This window comes from Pholcus phalangioides, unplaced genomic scaffold (assembly GCF_987345545.1).
Source record: "Pholcus phalangioides strain wild (caught in Gottingen) unplaced genomic scaffold, Ppha-v1.0 ptg000015l_1, whole genome shotgun sequence".
Lineage (NCBI taxonomy): Eukaryota > Metazoa > Arthropoda > Arachnida > Araneae > Pholcidae > Pholcus > Pholcus phalangioides.
In genome coordinates this window covers 82,878,564-82,900,399 of record NW_028301608.1, presented here as the reverse complement: position 1 = coordinate 82,900,399, position 21,836 = coordinate 82,878,564, and the positions used below count along the sequence as shown (strand labels likewise).

Genomic DNA, 21,836 nt, shown 5'->3' with positions numbered 1-21,836 from the left:
GTGGTCGGCTGAAGTTGGTTTTCTGCGGTTCCCAACTTCAAGGCGCAAATGCGAGCCGATCTCCCCGTTAAAAAGTCTTGCCACAGAGAGCAACAGTCCTACAACGATAAATCATTCAATCATAACACTTCACTCATAGTTAGAAAAACTGGTGGCAGATGGCAGCATTACACATAACAAGCATTACACAGAAACAAACTTTACGTCAGGTTGCACTACACGTACACGCACATTCCCACATGTACCGATTCGTTGGGGGTTCCACGGAGGGGGTGTGGGGGGTCGCATGTGTGGTGTAGTAGATAGGGCCTCCAAAAAATGGCTCGGGGATCCATGATGTTCTTAAGTCAGCCACCTCGTTGGGCAATTTGCCTGTTGTGGCGTTGTATTTGTATATGTTACAAGTGTTTTTTTCGAGCTTTTACCAACTCGATTAGGCTTTTATCATAACATATATAAAAACTGTTTATTTTATTTTCTGCCAAAATTTTAAAGTGCTACAAAACTAATATATAAATGCTGCTACAAAAATAATTTTTCCTAATACAAAAATCAAATTTCCATTTTCCACCCCCTGCCTTGGATATTCTTAAAGGGGGGGGGGGCATGGCACCACAGAGACCTGTAAAAAATAACACAGATTTTAATGAAGCATTTAAGTGAAATGATGATGATGTAAAAAATATGCTACTTTTAGAATCTAGCATAGTTACCCCTCTTGAGAGAGAGGCTGATGGCTCTCTAGCATAGGGGCACAGAGATCTACCTTATTTAGAAGAGTTTTTTTTTTCTAAATTTATAAATAAACTTAATGAGTAGAAAGGGGTCCTACTCCCAAATGTTGGAGACCTTTTTTAACCCCTCAAGCAGTTTTTAAAATTTTCCTTATCCACATTATAACTGCCATGTTGGAAATAAAAGCATTTTAGCACCCAGACATGACCGCTGACCGCCCAGAGAGACCATCTTGGGATGGTTTGCACTCTTTCCCAAAGAGAAAATCAAGTTGACAAGATATCTAGGGATTGCCCCAGTAAAGGTTAAGATGGGGTGCCACAAGAAAAGTATATGGTCAAAAACAGGCAGGGGGGGGGGGGGGAACTATTATCAAGAAAAGGTTAAAAAAAACATTGCATTAGAGGACCTACATAAGGTTTGACACTAATTCAGGTGACTGTCAGGTCCCCCATGGTGCCTAAAAAAAGGTACCTAATAAAATTGTTACCGGAAAAAATCAGCATGTAAAACAGGCCATATTAGAAATTAACATTTTATGATTTTAAACAGGTTTTTTCCCCTCAATAAAGTTACTCAGCTTTTTATTATTATTATTTGCAGGGCTGCTGGATCTGGTGACAGAGAAAGGTCAAAGTTCAAAGGGGGCACTTTCCATCAAATTGGGAAACACAATGATTATAACGGAACTATAAAAGAGAATGGTTATGTTGAGATGAAGGTTGCACCACGTAAGAAACAGTTTATGCATTCGTATATTGTATGCAGTATGTATTTATTGTCATATATTCAGGGTAAATCAAAACATTTTATTCATGTTTTCTGGGGAATGGATAGAAAACACATTTTTAATTGTGGTCAAATCAGAACAGCAAAGCCACTTTTCAAGAACATAAAAAAAAGTGTTTTTCCCACAATAACCAAATAATAACAAAAAAATGGATAATTATTTTGCATGTATTATACCCAATTTCTAAGAATGTTGTGGGGGGGGGGGGGTGTCAGAAGTATTTTGAAACTGTGGGTGCTCATCCTAAGCGTAATGTAGGTAGATTTTCGATTTCTGAACCAATTCTGTGGATGCTTGGACTCGTGGCACAAGTTGTCATAGGGGCTCAGAAGCACCCACAGCATCCCTAGATCAGACGCTACTGAAAAATGTTATTCATTTTTTGAGCAGGTATAACATGAAATACATAATAAAGTACCGCAAAAATGAAAGAATAGAAATTTTACAAATTCATAACTGCATCATTGAAAATATCTATTTCATCACCTTATAAAAAAAAATCATACATAAAAAATTCTGAACTCTATAGAAAGAGCAAAAAAAAAGGATGGAACATCCCTTTGAGTAACACCCAAAAGGGTTCATTTTTCTCTATAGAGAGCAGATCATTGTCAATTTTTTTCCCCAAAAGCTGTAATAGGTGAGATATGATGTTCTCAATCCAAGACTGTGAAAAGGTCATTTCTGGAAAAAAAATTGATGTACAAGGTTTTTATCATAAGGTGACGATTTGTTTTATGTTTTCTTCCTTTCGTCAGAAAAAAAATTTCCTTTTCTTTCTTGACAGATTCTCTCAAAGTTTCTCAAAAGTTTCACTTTGTTTTTCAAAAATAAACTCTGAAAAATATAGAATTTTGAAGGCTTCACACAATGTGGTTTCAATTATCATTATAGCTTCAATCTTTAAAACAATTCATAACAGTTTTATGCTTGAACGTTTTCAAGCACTGCCACAACCAATGTCTCAATCTAAATAATGAGTAGCAAATGTTTTGATAGTCAGATTCTCTGAGAAAAGAACTATTATCTATTCTTTGTATGTAGCACTACAGATTCATATGAACATTTCTTTAAAAAATCTGATTCAAATGCAGAATATTTTGAAATTTATTACTGTTTATTTTCTTGTGATATATATCCCGTGAACTTATATAACATCCATAGTGATTTCTAATTTAAAATGATACATGAATGTTCTATTGCTTATATTTAGCTATGCCATGGTTTGGTATTGACATTGGTGGCAGTCTTGTGAAAGTTGTCTATTTCGAGCCGACCGATAGCTCAGATTCTACAAATGATCTTCAAGAAGAAGCGCAAGAAAACTTGAAAAAATTTGTTAAAGGGCGAGCTGCTTACTGCAAAACTGGAACTAGAGATATACATTTGCAAGTATGTTTATGCTTTTCCAAAATTTTCATCTTTCTTACTATAACACTTGTTTTGCTGGTATAATTTCAAATAATAATCGCCTAGTAGTTGATAGTGATAATTAATGTTCTCTCTAAACTGCGTGTTTTTACACACCCAGTACTGTGAGAATGCTCCTGCGCTGAAAAAATCACAATAGGCCCATAATGTGCCAGTAATATTCTGACTTATATCCCCTCCTTTAGAACAAGGTGTTCTAGAAATGATTTTTTCTTCATTACGCACATTTTGAACCAAGCCTGAAGATTTCTCACATTGTTTTCTTAAAGAGAAATGTTTCCCAGAGAAAGTCGCATGAAAAAGCAAATAGATAAAAGAATTATGAAAATCTGCAAATTTTTCCTCTTCCTTCTCGGCCATTACCATTCAAAAAGTTTACCTAGACTTACCTCTCCAGTCTTGGAACAAACTACTTAATTAAGTCAGGGGTATGACTGCACACCATTGATGTACTATATTTTCCTACATATAATCCGTAGATTATATGTTAGAAGAACACTAGAATTTCTTAGTGCAGACCACTTCACCATTGCAGAGTATATGATGAGATTTTTTTTCTCGTAGTGAAATTTGTATCATAGATTACACATAGAAAATTATGGTATATAGTGGCATCTTGTAATATCATATTACACTGGGAAAAATTAGGTCTGTGCAGAATTTTAAAAAAGATCACCAAAAGATCGTTTCTATAGCAAGTGGTTCCAGCGGCATTCCACCATCTTGAAAATACACAATTCTATCAAATCTTATATTTACCAAAATGTTTTGATGAAGCAAACAAAAATAAGTGATTTTTATGGAAATAGTCAATGAAGGCAAATGACTGGCTTATTTTTTATTTCCCACATTTTTTTCATTGTTTTTCCCATTTACGAACTTTAAATTTTACGAACTAATTATCAAGTCCGTACGGATTCGCAAAAATGAACATTGGTTCTATAGTGGAAATATACAACTTGTATATATATTATAAATTATAAATTTTATTTTCAACAGATGGATAATGTTGTAGTGGGAAGTAGAAAAGGGACTCTACACTTTATCAGATTTCCAACATGTGAAATGCCTGTGTTCCTGAAACTTTTGAAAGCCAAACAAATAGCAGCTGTATCGAGCACTGTATGTGCAACTGGTGGAGGGGCTTTCAAATTTGATGAAGACTTCAAGAAGGTAATTAGTTTATTCATGTTTTATACTAACATGTGGACACTTTTATTAAGCTCTACAATGCACTGTAAATGAATGAAAAATAGATTTACACTGTGTAAAAGAGCTTAATAAAGGTATCTATTACATAGGTGAAAATTAATGGGAAACAGATTTTAGTACATTGCTTAACCCAGAATTACTTTCGACCAAGAGTGACTAAAACCATCCCTGGTCAATATCAGTTTTCACTAGGATTGGCAGGTTTTTGACAACAGTTTAAACCGCAGTTTAAACTGTCACGTCAGAAAACAAGAATTTCAAGAAGACAGTTCTTTGTCAAGAACTGTCAAAAACCTCAAATATTGCATTTCAATATGAAAATTCCTATAAAAAATAAGTATATTAGCTGCATGTAATGTCTAAAATGGGATTACACCTGTAATAAGTAAATCAATTTATTATAATATAGCTTAATAATAACATTAAAATAGTTTTCCACTCTAAAATTATCTTAAGCAATATAATTACCATTATCTACAGTACTCTTTTTCTAACAAATAAACACTTGAAAAATTCTTTCGGGCACTTATGGGGCATGAAAATTCAATGTTGAATTTTTAAAATGATTTGACTCTAAATTGGGCAACAAAAAATCCAGTAGCAATGGCTAATCTTATGATTTAGTGGAAGGGAATTGTTTTTCAATTAATGCTGTATCTCAACTTGTGGAACTAGCAATGCTTCGGCTACCAAGTCCTGTCAGCTAACTGTCAATCAAAAGAGTACAGTAGTAAACTCCCCCCTCTTTAATGGCCAAATAAGAATTTCTCCTTGTATAATAATAGCATACATTTCAAACCCCTAACTTATGGTCACCCCTTTTATGGACAAAATTTTTTGTCCTACTGGTGTCTGCAAAAGAGAGGTTTTACTGTATTTTCAAATTTTATATTTGTACTAAGAAATTTTGTATTTGTACTAAAATGTATGGATGTGAGAGCTGGACACTATGGAAAGCAGATAAGAAAATAATGGATTCCTTCAAACATTGGTGCTTTAGTAGGATGCTGAGAATTCCATGGACAGCTAAAAGGACTAACAAATCAGTTATCGAAGAAGTCAAGGTGGACTATTCTCTAGAAGCAACAGTCATTAAACAGAAACTCTCTTACGTTGGCCATGTAATGCACACAGATGCTCACTAGAAAAAATGCTAATGCTTGGAAGAATGGAGGGAACGAGAGGGAGAGGCAGACCAAGCACCAGATGGATAGAAGAGGTGTTGCAAAGCACTAGAATGAAGCTAGCACAACTGAGACATGCTGTGAATGACAGACCAGCTTGGAGAGCCATGATCTATAGTCACCAAGAAACAAAATCGACTCGATGGTTCCTAACAACAACAACTAAGAAATGTGAATAAATGACTAAGATTAGTTTTGTATTGCTCTTATCGGAAACTATGTGACAACTTAGTTTTGCTATAGAACAGAATCTTTTTTTTTTCTTTTTTTTTTGTGAAGACTAAAATTCAGGGTATGAAAATTAGTATTTTGTACTTAATAATAGTAAAAAATTAATATTTTGAACTGTAAAACATTGTGCTCTTCATAAGAAACGTGTATTGTTTTTCAACAAGTGTGACGAAAGAAAACAATTGAAAACATTGATAGCAAGTTTTTGATGGTTTAAACTGGTTTTTTACATCGAAAACTCAAAAAGGGGTTTTGACCAATTCAAATGGTCAGGATTCAAACTTAAAATTTTCAAAATATGGTATGAAGTTAAAATATGTATAAGCAGATTAAAAAACATTGTGAGATTTAAAAAAAAAAAAGTTAAATAATTGAAAAATTGGCTGCTATTTGTTTCGATCATCAAAATGGTCAAAACTGATATCAATCATGAAGGTTAAAACAGGTTTAATGCATGGCTAACCCCCCCCCCCCCCCCGGTCAAAATTGGTACAACCCTGTTTTCTAAAAAAATATATTCTGATACTTGTTAAAAGTAAAAATTAATTTTAATATAAAATTTCATGACAGAAACAGTTAAAACAAGTACTAGACCAGCTTTAAGACTATTTCAATGTACATTGTTTTGGCCACTTTTGTCCTCTTTTGAGCAATTAAAACCACTTTTGACTGGTGTTCTGGTCAGTAAATAATTACAACCCTGTGCTTAACCCTTCAGGATTTTCAATTTAATCAAATACAAAACAGGCATCATTTTAGGTTTTATAAAAAAAATGCACATGCAAATTCATATCTTTCTTATAATTCATATCTTCAAATTCATATTCATTTCATTCTCAAATGCCATTGACTTTTTTTTTCATTGTCAGTTATGTACTGTTGAATGTTGAATTTGTTATTTACTGTTTGTTTTAGGAGGTTTTTCTGTCAATTCACAAGTTTGATGAGATGGACTCTCTTATCAGGGGCATTCATTTTGTTGAAGAAAACAGCAACACAGAATGCTATTATTGGAGTGATCCTGTGGATGATAAGAGATGCAAGAAAGTGCCATTTGACTTCAGTAGACCATACCCTTTTTTGGTTGTTAACATTGGTTCTGGGGTGAGCATCCTGGCAGTGTATTCTGAACATTGTTACAAAAGAGTCACTGGTACAAGGTAATTAATATTTTTTCCTTTTGTATCTTTATTAGATTGCTTAGACCAGTGGTTCTTAACCAGTGGTCCTCGGAGAGATTTCCAGAGATCTGTGTGAAGTTGTGAGAAAACAATTTAACAATTTATTCTCCTTATTTTACAGAGTGTTTCAAAGCTCATGCATATCATAATTTATGAAAAAATGTTAATTGAATGTGAACTATTTAACAGAAAATGATAGATTAAACTTATGAACTGAAACATGGCCTTTGATAAACGTAGAAAAAACTAAATTTACAATAAACGTTGAAAATGTCAGCCTTTTCCATGGACATATAGGCGTATTCATTTTACCAGATTGCTTTAGACTTTATGAAGCCTGTGAGTAAATGTCTGATATTGCATCAATGATGTTAGTCTTGAGTTCATTAATTGTGTGAGAAATATTGCAATATTCCATATTTTTAAGCCCAAAATTTTGGTATTGTCCACTACAAACCTTCATATTGTTCATGAACAGCCCTTACATAATAAAAAAATTGTGTTTGACGTGCTGTGTCATGCTGTCGGATTGTGGGACCATATTTCCACTGTTGATTGCAAAGTTTATATGCATTATTACTAGAGAAGGGACAAATATTTTTTTGGTTACTATTCGTCTATTCGGCCGAATGTGTTTTAGGTATTTGGTCCAACATCTGTGTAAATCTAAGTACATGAAGCTAATTTTTAAAAAAATTATATTAATTGGAATTTTTTGCATAAATTTAAAATTTACTGATTATATTTTATTGCGGTAATATATATCTTCTCTGTGAGGTTAAGTCAGGGTGAACTTCTTGGATGGGGAAAATATAAAACTGAAAATAGAACCCTACAGCAATAAGGTGAAGGTGAGCATGAATTACACAAGTCAAATTCACTACTGAAAGATGCATTGAGACAACATGCTGTGACACCTCGGCTAATCAGCACCTCAGCTTACAAATTTTTCGGATAACAAAAATCTTTTTAAAAGTTTCTCTGCTTCAGCTAACAAATATTTTAGTTAATATGAATACATCAGCTCTCATAAAACAGCTGCGTCATGAGCTAAAATTTAATACCATCAAAATGAATCTAGTGAATAACTTTCACGTGAGCTTGATTAATATTTTTCCACCTCAGAATCACATCCGAGATACCCTTCTTTTTCAGAAAGATTTTGAGCCATTTGATGTATAATGAATGATTAAGCTAAGAAAAAATACATTTTAAAAAACCCTTAGTCTTGAATGGTTTCTGTGGATATGATAAGACTCTTCATACCAAACTTAACAATCTGGACATTCTAGGAACTTATTTTTCTCCATGGCATGTGTGTGAGAGAAATGAGCTGACTATTACATAGCATACCACCTTCCACGCACCTTTTTTTCACTATGTCTGACTCACCCAATAGCATAGCGTACATTAGTATAAAATAAAATGTTCTTTAAGTCTTCCTTTTTTCAATTGTGAAGTTGTTTGTCTCAGCCTTCGGTCAGTATTCACCTTTTTTTATAGTGCTTCTTAGTGTTTTATGAAAGTTGCTTTGAAATTTTAGGCAGTTTCTAGAACTAGTTAAACTATTTTCCATAGAAACCTATGGAAAATCAGGTTTTGATTAATGAATGTGATTTTGGAACAAATTACCTTCTTATAATATTAGCCGAGCTGAATATTTGCAGATGTATCACTGTATTAAGCTACTGAAAAAGGCAAAAGGAAAAAAGAACATCTAAAGAGGAAAAACAAGAAAATTAGTCGTAAATTTTATGATGCATTACTAGTTGAGAGTAAATAATGGTTAACATTTTCTTGATTAGATGTCAAATTGTAACAAGTGTTTAAAAAAAATTGGTTCATTAAAATTCAGTATTAATATAGCATTGTTAAATTTGATTGTCAGTATCATGCCAATAAAAATATTTCAATTGCATAATTCAATTCCAATCAATTGAAAATTTCAATGATTTTATTTTCAATAAAAAACACCAATTTTATTTATAATTGTAATTAATTTTAAGAAAATAAATATTCAGCCTAAACATCAACTGAATATTCAGTATTTAGTTATTTGACTAGATCACTATTCCTCCCATCTTCTAATTATTACTTAAATCATTTCACTGATGAACAGTGATGACTGGTACTCCTGGTTTCAATAGGGTAGTGCCACACATCGCAAGAAAGTATGCATGTATTAACTGAATTTTTTGTCTCTATTGTCATTACTTGCTGACTTAAGCCACCTGTTTCACCAGACTTGTGTAATCCCTTGATTTTTTTTTCTTTGGGCTTATCTCAAAAATGTGGCATACTGCAATAATCCAAATATGATTGATTAACTCAAGATTAACATAATTAATGCAGTTATCAGACATTAGTTCTTACAGACTTTGTAGTCGCTAGCAATCAAATGAATTAGTCTATGTGTACGTGAAAAACACACATTTTCAGCATTTATTGTTAATTCAAAAGGTTTTTTTTCCCACCTTCTATCAAAGGTAATGTTGCAGTTCATATTCATTTTAAAAACATTCATAAATTATGATGTGCACAAGTTTTGAAACACCCTGTATTATGTGCTGAATGTTTGGTAAAGGCCCCAAAGCAGAATGTGCCAAAATCTGCGACGTACGTCGCAGAACAATTCGGAAGAATTTTAAGAAAAAGTGCAAAAAAACACTATTACATGTATGGGGATTTTTACCGCAGAACATTTTCAGTCAGCCGAGGGCTAGTCGCAGAACGGTGCTAAAAATTCTGCTTTGGGGGGTAAAGGTAGATTTTGTAACCTTTATCTTATTGGTAAAAGGGGTGGGGGGTCACTTGCCTTTGCGTTTTTGGCAGAAAAGGTTTGTGGAACACAAAAGGTTAACTCCTGGTTTATACCTATTGCACACAGGGTTGTAATTTCAGCTGGTGAAAATTGGTTTTGACCGGGCCACCGGCCAAAAGTGGTTTTAACTGGCTAAAAGTGATCAAAACTGGTTGAAACTATTGGAATACATTGAAATAACAATAATAATTGTCTTAAACTGATGTAGTAATAGTTTTAACTGTTTTCTTTAACATTAAATTTAAAATTAAGGTTGGTTTTTACTTTTAACAAGCATCAGAATGTTTTTTAAAAAAACAGGGTTGCATTCACTTTGACCAGGTGTGGTTCTAACCATGTAGAAAACATGTTTTAACCATCCTGGTTGACTATTACTTTTGACCATTTTGAGAGATTTACTGCTATAGACGACTTCAAATGAATTTGACTTTGTGATCTCAATTCTGCCTAGTTGAAATGGATGAGAATCTTCCTTGTTTAATGCCTTCTTACATTGTTTCTCTGTGCATCTTAACACCGGGAGCTCTGTAACTCTGTCAAATAACAACTTCGATTCTTTGATGAATTCATCGACATCTTCATCCTTGCATTCACCAATGATTGCTGCGAATACTCCTGTTTCATAAAGAAACAACAACTAATTTTTCTGTTATTAATTTTTTAATCAGTAGTTTCTCATAAAGCTGCTACAGAATCATACCACCCTCTTCTCACAGCAAGAAAGACTGTTCTGACAGCAGGTTCTACAACTAATAGCCTATTATAATTCAATTAATTACCACTTGATTATCTTAATATTATTTATAATAAAAATAGGAGAATCATTTAAAATTACTACTAAATCAGTTTCAAGACCATATTTGACCACATCCAGGACACTGCCATTTTTAGCCAGTTTCCTGGTCAAAATGCCAACCCTCCCTCTTTTATAAATAATAATCTTGAATTTTATTTTGAAAAAGGAACAGTTAACTAGGAACTCTTGACTGTGCAAAACGTCAAAGTGAAAACCAATTAGATTTTTTCTTTTGATGTTATAGTAACACATGGGCTACTATTAAAGAACCACAAGCAGTCAATTGTTTAATTTTTAAATTTGCATATGTGAATGTGCCATTTGATTTTTGTGCTTAATATCTTGTTGGTAATTTTTTCAAGCTGGTGGTTGAAGCAGAAAATCAATGATAAATTGATATAGCAGTCATATAACTTCACATTAACTTTTTTTATTTTTCTATTTTTCATAATTTTTTTTTATCTGCTTATAACTAGTATTTTAACTTCGTGTCATATTTTCATGTATGGTACTGAGCAGGGTTTAAGCTACGGTCGTATTTTTCGCAAAATGCGAAAGAAAATCTTAGAGTGCGAAAGAAGTGGTAGCCACTTTCGCAAAAATGCGTACAGGAGGTACGGAACAAGTAGACATCCAATTATCAATCATTACACAAGCATTGTAGAATTTTCCTAAAGCTTTTCTCCCCATTTTTGCTTTTTTGCGAAAGGAATTTTTTATCTAGCTTAAACCCTGGTACTGAGGTGAAGCTTTTAAACAGTTTAAGATATAAATGGGTTTGACAGTACGATAAAACATGTGTACATGTATACTCTGGTTTTTATTATAATCACAAAAACCTTGCCAACCTTGATTTTGGATGTGTTTTTTTTTAATGACTTGAATTCAATTTTATCCTGTTCGATAGTATATCTTTAGTCAAATACATTCAATTAACTAATATACATTTAAATATTCATACTTCATTTCTTTAGTCATTAATTTAATTGAGTTTTTAAGGCAATATCATGTAACTACTTTTTAAGAATTAATGGAGAAAAATTTTGAAGTTTGAACTTTGACCACTTGAAGTGGTCAAAACCAACATGGACCAGGCTGATTTAAAAGCGTCCAGAAATAAATAAAAAAATATGAACATATATTTTGTGTGGTTGCAATAATGTATTAAGTAAACAAAATAATATTTTTTCATATGTTTTTGAAAAGTGTTCAATAAAACAAACACTTTTTTTTTCATTTAGTCAGTGAAATAAGTTTTATTGATATTTAAGTACCTTGCAACAAGGGGGCATTTTTCAATCAGTGAAATCAATTGTGTTGTTTTTCCCTGTAAAACACATTGAGTGATAACAGGCCGATAAACATTTATTTTTTAAATAGAAGAAAAAAAAAGTGAGCCTATAGGTTTTGGTTATACAAGGATTTCATTATACTTCATTTTTTTGTGAAAATATTCTCATTTTATTTGTTATATTTTATGGTTCAAGTGTTTTGAAGCAGTTTTTATTTTCCAGTTTAGGAGGTGGTACATTCCTTGGTTTGTCCTGTCTGCTAACTGGCTGTGATACATTTGAGGAAGCCATTGCTCTTGCAGAGAAAGGAGATAGCAAGAAAGTGGACAAGCTTGTGAAAGATATTTATGGAGGAGACTATCCAAAGTTCAATCTGAGTGGTAACACTGTAGCTAGTAGGTATGTATTTTTTCATATCATGGTCATAAGTTAGAACTGTGATGTCCAAAGTTAGGAACAAGAACATTATGGCAGCCTTGGCAAATCTTAGATTAACCTTAGCGTAATTCACCCACAAATGAGAGGATTTTAAATATTGCTCAGAAAACTTGGTTTAAAATGTCATAGATCTCATATTTGATTTTGTGTCAAGCAATAATTTTTAGGCATTAAAACTTACTACTAATTAGCAAATTTTGAACCTCTCTTGGCAAAATTGGACATCAATCAACCAAAAACAAGAAGAAGAAAAAGACACTAATGTAAGTAAAAGAAAAATATTTGTAGAAAACATATTTATTGCATGCATGAAATAAATCTTTGAAATGCATGATTCTATAGTCAATGTCTACATGACATGAGCCTCTAAATTATACCAATGACTTTGTGATGCTAAAAAATTTTAACTGATACAACAGTCTTACCAAGTAAATGGGAATCATATTCATCAAAAATTTCCAAGGCTGTCATGTTTGTTCCCAACTTTTGATGTTTGTTAGGCCGGTGTTTTAAAGGCTCTTTACTTTTATACCAATTACTGATGCTTGTTTATGTTTCTCCTCCAGATTTCTAATGTATCTAAATTTATTTTATTGATAATTTATTTTCATAATTATGTATTGTGAATGGCCTTTGTGAAATTTTCCTTTTTAATTCCCAGTTTTGGTAATATGAATAGCAAATCAAAAAGAGAAGCCTCATCCAAAGAAGATTTAGCTCGTGCTACACTGGTGACGATAACTAATAACATAGGGTCTATTGCCCGTATGTGCGCTTCCAATGAGGCAAGTACAATTTATTTCTAAAAGTTGTATGAGAATTTTATCATTGATCCTGCAATGTATAAATTAGCTTGTGTTTGCATGAACTATGAGAAGTTTTGTTGTTTTCCTTGTTATTTTAGCCGTGTTCCTTTCATTTTATTGAGAGTTTCTTAATCCTTCATCACAAGGTGATTTTTTTTTCTGTAAAAAATTGCAGAAAAACTTTTTTTTTTAGGTTTAAAATATGTGTTCTGTGAAGGCAGTATGAAAATCAAAAATTTAAGCAAAAAAACTGAAAATATAATTCAGTTTCTTGTAACTCAGGTGAGAAACGTGGCTATTAATATCAAACATACACTGCACAGATAATAAACCTAACTAGATACAGTCAATGCCAGATTTTACAAACCTCTAATTTCCAAAGAACGCGCTCTTTTTTATGAACTGGTTTCAAACCTGAAGCTAATGTTAAAATCTGCTCTATTCTACGAACTCTAATTTCTATCAACTCTCTTATTGTACAAACTTCATTCTTCTGCTTTTTTTTTTCCAGTTATTTTATTCTTCCAGCCACCTCTCAGTTTGTTGTATAATCAAAAGTAAACTTCAATTCTAACGTCCTATACGTCTTAAGAGAAAATAGAAGAAGAGCAGGTAAGTAGAGAATTCACCCCAATTTACTATTATCAACATACCGGTGCATTGCAAACATGTGCCAGGAAGAAGGGTGCGATAGTTGGTGGGAGTGACCATGAATTGAAGATGCATTGACAACATAATTCACTCTTTGTGTATTATGATTGGACAAACTTGTGCTTTCAGAAATGGTATGATATGCAAAGTCACATTGTTTCTTAAAGTGGGCATCGCGGCTCCTAGGGGCATCGTGACCAGCTGAAGATATTCATTTGTGTTCCTATTTATGGTTTGAAGTGGTTCTTTTATAAGTGAAAATATCTACTATAAGCTATTCTGGGAAGCTGCGGATGAACCATGAATCAGGAGACATGGGTGACAAAAGTTTGAGAATCACTGCATTAGGTTATTGATAGGTCATTTCTAAGTCAAAAGTAGATTTCAACCAACTCTCTATTTCAAACTCTATTTCAACCAACTGCTGTTCATCTACTTTCCTCTTCGCAATGTCAGCAAAACAGAAAAGATTGTGCTTGACATTCAATGAAACAACAAATATTTTGAAAGAAATTAATGTGCAAACTCTTACAAGGACAAAAATTGCCAATAAGTACCGGATTAAAAAAATTTCATTGCTAATTACTCTAATCAAAGATGAACAGAAGATCATTTCTGCGGCAAGTGATTCCAGCAGCATTTCACCATCCTGAAAATATTTGTGTGAAATATTATCCTACATCATTTCCATATGGGAAAATGTTGCAATGAAGCAAACAAAAATAAGTGATTTTTAAGGAAATCATCCAAAAAGGTGAATGACTAACACATTTTTTATTTCTGCCATTTTTTTCATTGTCTCTCTCATCTATGAACTAATTATACAGGTTCTTGAAAATGAGCATTGACTGTGTATAGATTTTAAATTATTTAATGCAATACTTTAATAGTATGGCTTTTTATGAAATTTTACAAAATAAAACAATTTCCACATAGCCTGACACCGAAGAGTTGAAGTTATGGTTGAGAGTGTTTGGTGTACATTCTTATGCACTCATGTTTTTTTTTATCTCTTTTTTTTTTTGAGAACAAAAATATTTTAATTTCTGATTGAATAGCTCATAGTAAGCAGCTTGAAATGTGATTGTTTTTTAAAATTTAAAATGTGACTGATTAAACAACAGTAATTATTGTTGTTTATGAATTGAATTAAAATAGATAAATTATTATTTATTACTGTCATGAAAAATTAATAACTTTTCACATTCCTATATATGTTCCAGGGTATCAAGCGTGTCGTTTTTGTGGGAAATTTCCTTAGAGTGAATACTATCGCCATGAAATTGCTGGCCTATGCAATGGATTATTGGTCCAAAGGTGCCCTAAAAGCTCTGTTTCTTGAACATGAAGTATGTAAAGTTTCCTTTCAACTATGAAGCATCTTTTATTCCTTATTCTCATTCCTTAAGCAGCTGTATCAGATCACTACGTTTTGAGTTTTCAAAACCTATACTTTACTTATATATAAACCATAAGTATGTCATAAGTATTATTCAAAGCACATAAGTGGCAGCACTTCTCGAACATGAAACATAATATAATTCTTACATTATAGTTAGGCTAAAGACCCATTCATTCATACATACTCAAACACATTTGGATGTGAACCAATCCATTAAAAATTCCTCAGTGAAATATTTATGAAGTGTAAGGGGGCAGGGTGTAATAGTGGTAAAATATAGTGTGTTTATATATATACAGGGTGCATATAGGTAAGAGGGCATATAGCATTTTACTGGCAAACAGTTGATCCTAGAGACATACTTCAGAGTAGAAAAATATCCAAATAACCTGTAGTACTCAGATATGTCACATGTTGCTGGTGGTTTTATAGTTATTAAAATAAAATAAAAATTATCTTCTTATACAGTTCCCATATGCCCTGAAACCCAATTAGAAAGCTGTTTGCCCAGTCTTTCCTAATGCCAATCTCAAAAATCCATAGTGTAATATTCACTGAGATATTCGAATTCGAAAAACAAAGGAAATGTGGGAAAAACATTAAATTGTGGTAAAATGGTTTACTTGTATTTTTAATGTTATTTTCCCCAATTTTCCTCCATTTCTTTCAATTCATATATTTCAACGATATTGCACTTGGAAATGCAGATTTTTTTTCTTTTTTGGCATCAGAAGAGACAGGGCAATAACTTTCTAATTTGGTTTCTGGGCATACAGGGACTGTATAAACAGTAATTTTTTTTATTTTAATAACTATACCACCCCTTGAAACATGAATAACATATGAGTACTGCATGTTATTTAGATATTTTTTCTGATTGGAAGTATGCTTCTAGGATCAACGGTTCACCAGTAAAATGCCATACACTCTGCTACTTATGCACCCTGTATAGTGAAATTTTAATTAATTAAATTTGTAGCAGCTGACAAAAACTGAGTTATCATTGTTCAACTTGTTGGAAATTTTGATTTTTGAGAAAAAAGGTTTTTTTTTTAATAACAGCGTCATTTACAAATATTGTATAAGAAAAAAGATCATGCTACTGGATGTGAAGAAATTGTCAATGATGAAATGTTCTAATGCCTAATTATTAACGGGCAATATTAAGGTAGGGGAGAAATGTGGATGTACACACACATATTCATCAGCACATTTATATATAATATTTATATTATACTCAAACTTTTAAATAAAATAAAAGGAAGGTTATATATTATTTCAAACAAAATTAGTAATTTTTATTTGCCTGTCACTTCACTGATGTTTGAAGAAAGTCTTGCACAAAGAATGGTGTTCTAAGTTCAAGATCTTTAGTCCACCATTTTTTTAGTAGACTTTAAATTTGTTAGGCTTGAGTGGACACGCCTGATTTGCAGAGTTTCTGATTACCTCCGTCAGAATGACAGCATGGTGGTCTGAATCATCTGCTGTTAAGATCTCAACACCAGGGTTGGCGAGAATGTTGAGCTGGCTTTCCAGGTTTCTTTTAAAAAGATCCCAGTTTGTGTTCTTAAAATTCCGATAAAAAGTGGGAATAAATGTCGCTTCACAGTAGAAGTTTATGAACCTGTGATCAAATAAGGAGGGTTCATCGCTTACCCTCCATCTCTTGATCGCATTTGCAATATCTATTGAGACCAGGGTCAGATCAATAACTTCTTCCCGATTACGTGAACGGAAAGTTGGTCTATGCCTTTGGTTAGCGCAAACCAGATTTGTTTTCATGAGGAACTCTAGTAATGTTCAGGGGTGCAAGAGCTGTGCCAAACTGCGCCAAAACGGTTCTCTTGATACATGGTGTGCCAAGGCGCTGAATACTTGCGCATTTGCACCAATTGTTGCTTGTGGTTCGCGGAGGTACCGCTAATGCACTGTAGTGCGTCAAATACCCGGAATTTAGGAAAAAGGAGCATGTGAAAATTTTGTTCACGGTTTCATTCCAAGACAAGGAAACAAATACTGAGGTGGGAAACTTCAATTTTTTTCACTTCCCACCATCTACCACAATCGCATTATCTCGTGACCTTGGAAAGTAGTTCTACTACCTTGAAGTACAAAATCCTATACTGTTATTGGTATAACCCGCGGGCAATTGAAGTCCCTGAATGAATATGCCGAATTTTCCGCTTTCGGAGAGCGTTTTTTCTCCTGTGGGTTATACGCCACGAAATAACAGTAATTTCGCGGCTACTAACTTGCGTTCAAAGACAACATATCTATGGCATAAATTCACTTTATTTTCCACAAGATTGCACATGCGCCTTTGCGAAGAATTGAAAAGGGGATTGATTTACTAATCATTTAAATTACCAAAATTTTTCGGAGATCGTTGGGAAGAAACGGGATCTGTAAAAACTCCTTCTAAAATATCATTAGTTTTGTCATCTAGCCACTATGCAGTGGTGTGGTTATCGTCTGTGGTTGCCGATCGTGACAATTTCACATCGAGAAAATCCGGATTTTGCAAACGGGTGGCTCAAGGAAAAAAAAATCTGCCCATGCAGAACATATTTTTGGTGCTACTGGCCACATTTTTTTTTTTTTTTTTGGTCGACAAATCTTTTTTCACCCTTTCAAACTTCATTTGGCACCCCTTCTAGAGCAGCGCTCAATATGGCCGCACAGTTCACCCTTGCATTGGGGGGGGGGGGGGCATGCTCTTAAGTCTTAACAATAGTCAAAGGAAGGAGTTTCATTTCAGTAAATGCATGTTTTAGTAGTGATAGATAAGATACTTCAGAAAAAATTTAAATGGACTTGAATTTGGGGAGAAATTTATTTAGAATTATTTGTTCCAAAAAAAAAAAACATTTTTGGCAAAACTTATGGCACATTTCACATAAAAATTACTCCTAATATTGCAGATATAGTTAGTTCTGTTCCATTTTCGAAATTTCTGCTCCATAAATGGATGAGGGGCGCTTGCACCCCTGAATGTTTCGCCTCTCTGGTTTATGTCTGAGCTGCCCCACACTGTATGGTGAGCATTGGCATCACATCCAGATATGCTTATATTGTGATGTTTCAGTATTCTACCAGTTCTCAGAACTCTTGCAGAATTTTGAGATCATGGGCCATATAGACGGAGCAGATCATGATAGGGTGGTTCTTGTTTAGGTCATTATCCTTTGTTAGAACCGCAACATCTTCTGATGTGAATTGTGGCTATGCCCAGACATGGATACCTTTGGCAAGGTACACACATGCTCTTGGATGAATCCCTGTTCCTTTCTTGATGAAGAGTTGGGAGTTGGGTATCATGGCAAACAGATTGTTATCTTCTCTGACAGCCAAGCTCTTGACAGCTTCCTCAAGTTTCAACTGTGCGTAAAATACTGCACTGACATACTGAATAACTTGGCAGCATTGGGCAACAATATCAACCTTTACTGGGTTCCTGGACATGTAAATTTCCAGGGAAATGAACTTGCAGACCAGATAGCCAAAGAGGCAGCAAACCTGAAGCTATCTGGACCTGAACCTTTCTATCCTGTTTCGATGTCAACCATTAAAGGAGATGTCAAACAGTGGATAGAAGATAAACATTTACGGCAATAGAACTCAAGGCAGGACTGCAGGCAGGCAGGCCAAGCTAGCCTTGGAAACCCACCCGAATATTGCAAAAAACTTATCTCGCTGAACAGGAAACAAATTTGATAGGTTATACAGATCATCACTGGTCATGCTAACCTAACGAAACACCTACACAACTGTGGCTATGCAGATTCACCTATTTGTCTTGCGTGTGGAGAAGAAGACAAAACTCCACTCCACTATGTGGAATGATGTCCCGCCTTCTCTATCCCGAGAAGGAACTACTTTGGTGATCATCAGGTGACACTGGTAAATTTTCTTAATTACAATAAACACCTGAATTCATGGTGAGTATCAATTCTCTGCTCTAACTTGAACTCCCATGTGTTATTTTTCAATAACTTCATGTTGAGTTCCCGGCCATATGTTTCGCCGACCTCCTTTGCTCCTTTTTTTCAAAAAGGGTATCGCAGACAGGAGCAGCCTCAAATATTTTTGATATGGCCTTTATCGGTTGCGGGTTTTCCATAATCTCCCACATACAGGGTTTTCCCTAATCTCCCACATACAGGGTTTTCCACAGAATGATGTTTCTTCATATCTACATGATCCACAGCTCATGTTATACCACTTAGTGTTAGAGTAATGGTCAAAATTTGCCTAGGCTTTTCCCATATAGGACACCAAAGAATGATAATGCACAAAGAATGGCCTTGTTTTTTAATGTCGTTGATAGAGTATTTGGTGGGATGCTTTACTTTTAAATACAAATTTTTTCTTTTAATTTAGATTTCATCAGCAATTTGTTTGTTTTTAAATCTAAAACTTTCAACTCAGCATTTACAAAAAATCTTATGCACAATCGAGATTTATTTTGATAATTGAACAGCATTCACTCGCACCTAAACGAAAACAAAATGGCAGTATTGGCATGACAAGATATGCAGCAAAATATTTGCTAGCACAAGTGCCAACATTCATTGTCCTTGGTTATTTTATCTACAAAACTGGAGAAGTAGAGGAGAGTGGGAAGAAAGAAATTGCTTGAGTTATATATGCTGATCAAGTTCATATCCTGCCAATATAAACTTCTCACTGAGAAAATAAATGCAATTTTTTAAACATCATCGCATACCCAAAAACTTCAACTTGAGGGAAAATGTTAACACATTTCAATAATGTTGAAGGTTCTTAAGCTAAGGGAAAACTTCCACGTAGACAGATATTTGACTTATCTGAATTTGGTTTATCATGAATATGATTATGTTTTTGAATGATACTGGTCTCTACAATATATGTAATCTTCCATTATTTTTCATTCTTCATTACATAAAAAAGTGGTGTAAGAGAATTCTTTTCTGTAAGGATATATAGTAATCACAGAGAATCAATAGATGTCAATTGTACTATTTCATCACTTTATTCTTTTCGTTCATAAGGGCTCTGGTAGATTTTATGTAAATCCAGTAATTTTTCAGGTCAAAACATCACGAAATGACAAATTTTAACCCCTTCAGACCTGAGTATTCATTTTTTTTCATTTCTTGAGATATTTCTGCATTATTGATGTTCAAAAAATACAATAAATACATTGATAGAATAAAAAAATTTCAAATTTTATAAATACAAGACCCTCACAAATGTTTAGTATGAGTTTCAGCTTGTGGAATGTGACATGGTGTGATTATGATAAAAGCAGATTGATTGTTTGCTCAGACAAATATACATCACATTTTTGGCATCTCGACCTTGTCCTTTTTTTACAGCCCATCTGCCTGCAACACCTAGCGAATTTGAGATCATCCATACAATAAGCCAATGGCCAAAATTGACCTTTCTCTACCAATATATTTTTATTCTGAAATAATTCTTACAGCACATCACTGTGTAGTTTCTGAACAGTTTTTTTAATTCTATTTTTTTGAAATTATGATCATTTTATTATTATTTACTATGTGTGTTTAAAAATTAACTCAATAATGATCGTGTCCACACCAGTATGGATCGACAACGATCCCTTGGATGGATTTTCTTCATTTTGTGCAATGTAAAATTGATGATGCGATGAATGAAATTGAATTGAATTGAATCAAGTTTTTATTGTTAAAGCACACGTTTTTTGAATCAAATGCTATCCATTTGTAAACTACAAGGAATATTAACTGTTTTCAATTTTAGGATGCAAATGCTGTTTTAAAATGATCAGAAAGTTAAAAAATAGTTCAAATACATTTGTCATAAAAAATTAAATTCATTCCAGATGTCATAGTTTTGAACTGTATTAATAAAGAAATAATTTCTCTCATTCAAATTTTTTCAGCTAAGATAAAGCAGAGTATATTTTTATTCACATGCAATCTTTTTTAGAAAAAATATATATCTACTGTGAGATAAACCAATCCCCATGTTTATGCATACAGGGTCTGAAAGGGTTATAATAATAAAATAGATTGCAAACATTTGATTTTTTTTTTTTTGGTAATGTTTTTTTTTTGGATGTTTTAACAAGACAAATTTCTTCAAGTAATTTTGCCTTATTATATGAAAAATTGTTTGACTCTCGAACCATTGTCATGGCTCAAATACAATGAACTTAGTATGCTGCTGAATCACTTATTGATAATTTTTGATATGGGGGGGGGAACTTAGAAATTTTTCTCTTGAGTGTATAAAGAGATATATCCCCACGTCTTCACCCAGTTCAAGGGATTAATGTCAGAATAGAAAATGCAATTCTCTATTGTTGATTTTGTTGATGATTATTTTTAAAAAATCGCATCTCAATTTGTATTTAGATATTTTATAAAATATCTTGCATAAATGTTTATTTGAACTATTCAATGTTTGTGTTTACTTGCAGGGATATTTTGGAGCAGTTGGATGCTTGTTGGAACTCATGAAAAATCGGTGAATCTCCATTGAATGCCAAAATATTTTTTTTTTACAAAAGAATTTTTTTTTTTTCCTACTGCTAAGACATTTATTTTTGTTTCGTGATTATTTTATCATCTGTTTACAATAGGTGTTATGTCTTGTTTTATTTATAAGAATAAAAAATATATTTTTCATTTGTTTATTCACTTTATTTCACATTATTGGCAGAGAAATATCACACTGTTCGCTCTTGATAGTTGTCAGTTTTTTCCTCAGAAGGGACTGATTCAAATTCCCTGAATAGATATTGAAATCTATCCTGATCAGATATTGAAATATATTCAAAATTTGATCTTTTAGCTTCAGATTTTTTTTCTCTCAAACTTATGCCCATTTAT

The 21,836-nt window shown here is 33.2% G+C and overlaps 1 protein-coding gene across 5 annotated transcripts in view; it reads left to right on the top strand.

Moving 5' to 3' along the window:
• Positions 1-21,632, top strand: part of LOC149076844 (pantothenate kinase 3-like) — a 56,288-nt gene extending 34,656 nt beyond the window's left edge. For 3 of the 5 annotated variants that reach the window (XM_089244560.1, XM_089244559.1, XM_089244557.1), the window contains exons 2-9: positions 1,339-1,466; positions 2,739-2,917; positions 3,956-4,129; positions 6,499-6,743; positions 11,896-12,072; positions 12,773-12,896; positions 14,792-14,917; positions 21,425-21,632. In XM_089244560.1, the coding sequence (XP_089100686.1) occupies positions 1,339-1,466; positions 2,739-2,917; positions 3,956-4,129; positions 6,499-6,743; positions 11,896-12,072; positions 12,773-12,896; positions 14,792-14,917; positions 21,425-21,475 (1,204 nt within the window). In that variant the 3' untranslated portion in view covers positions 21,476-21,632. The remainder of the gene's footprint in view (positions 1-1,338; positions 1,467-2,738; positions 2,918-3,955; positions 4,130-6,498; positions 6,744-11,895; positions 12,073-12,772; positions 12,897-14,791; positions 14,918-21,424) is intronic. The other 2 variants (XM_089244562.1, XM_089244558.1) reach the window with 1 other exon arrangement.
• The last annotated feature ends 204 nt before the right edge of the window (positions 21,633-21,836 follow it).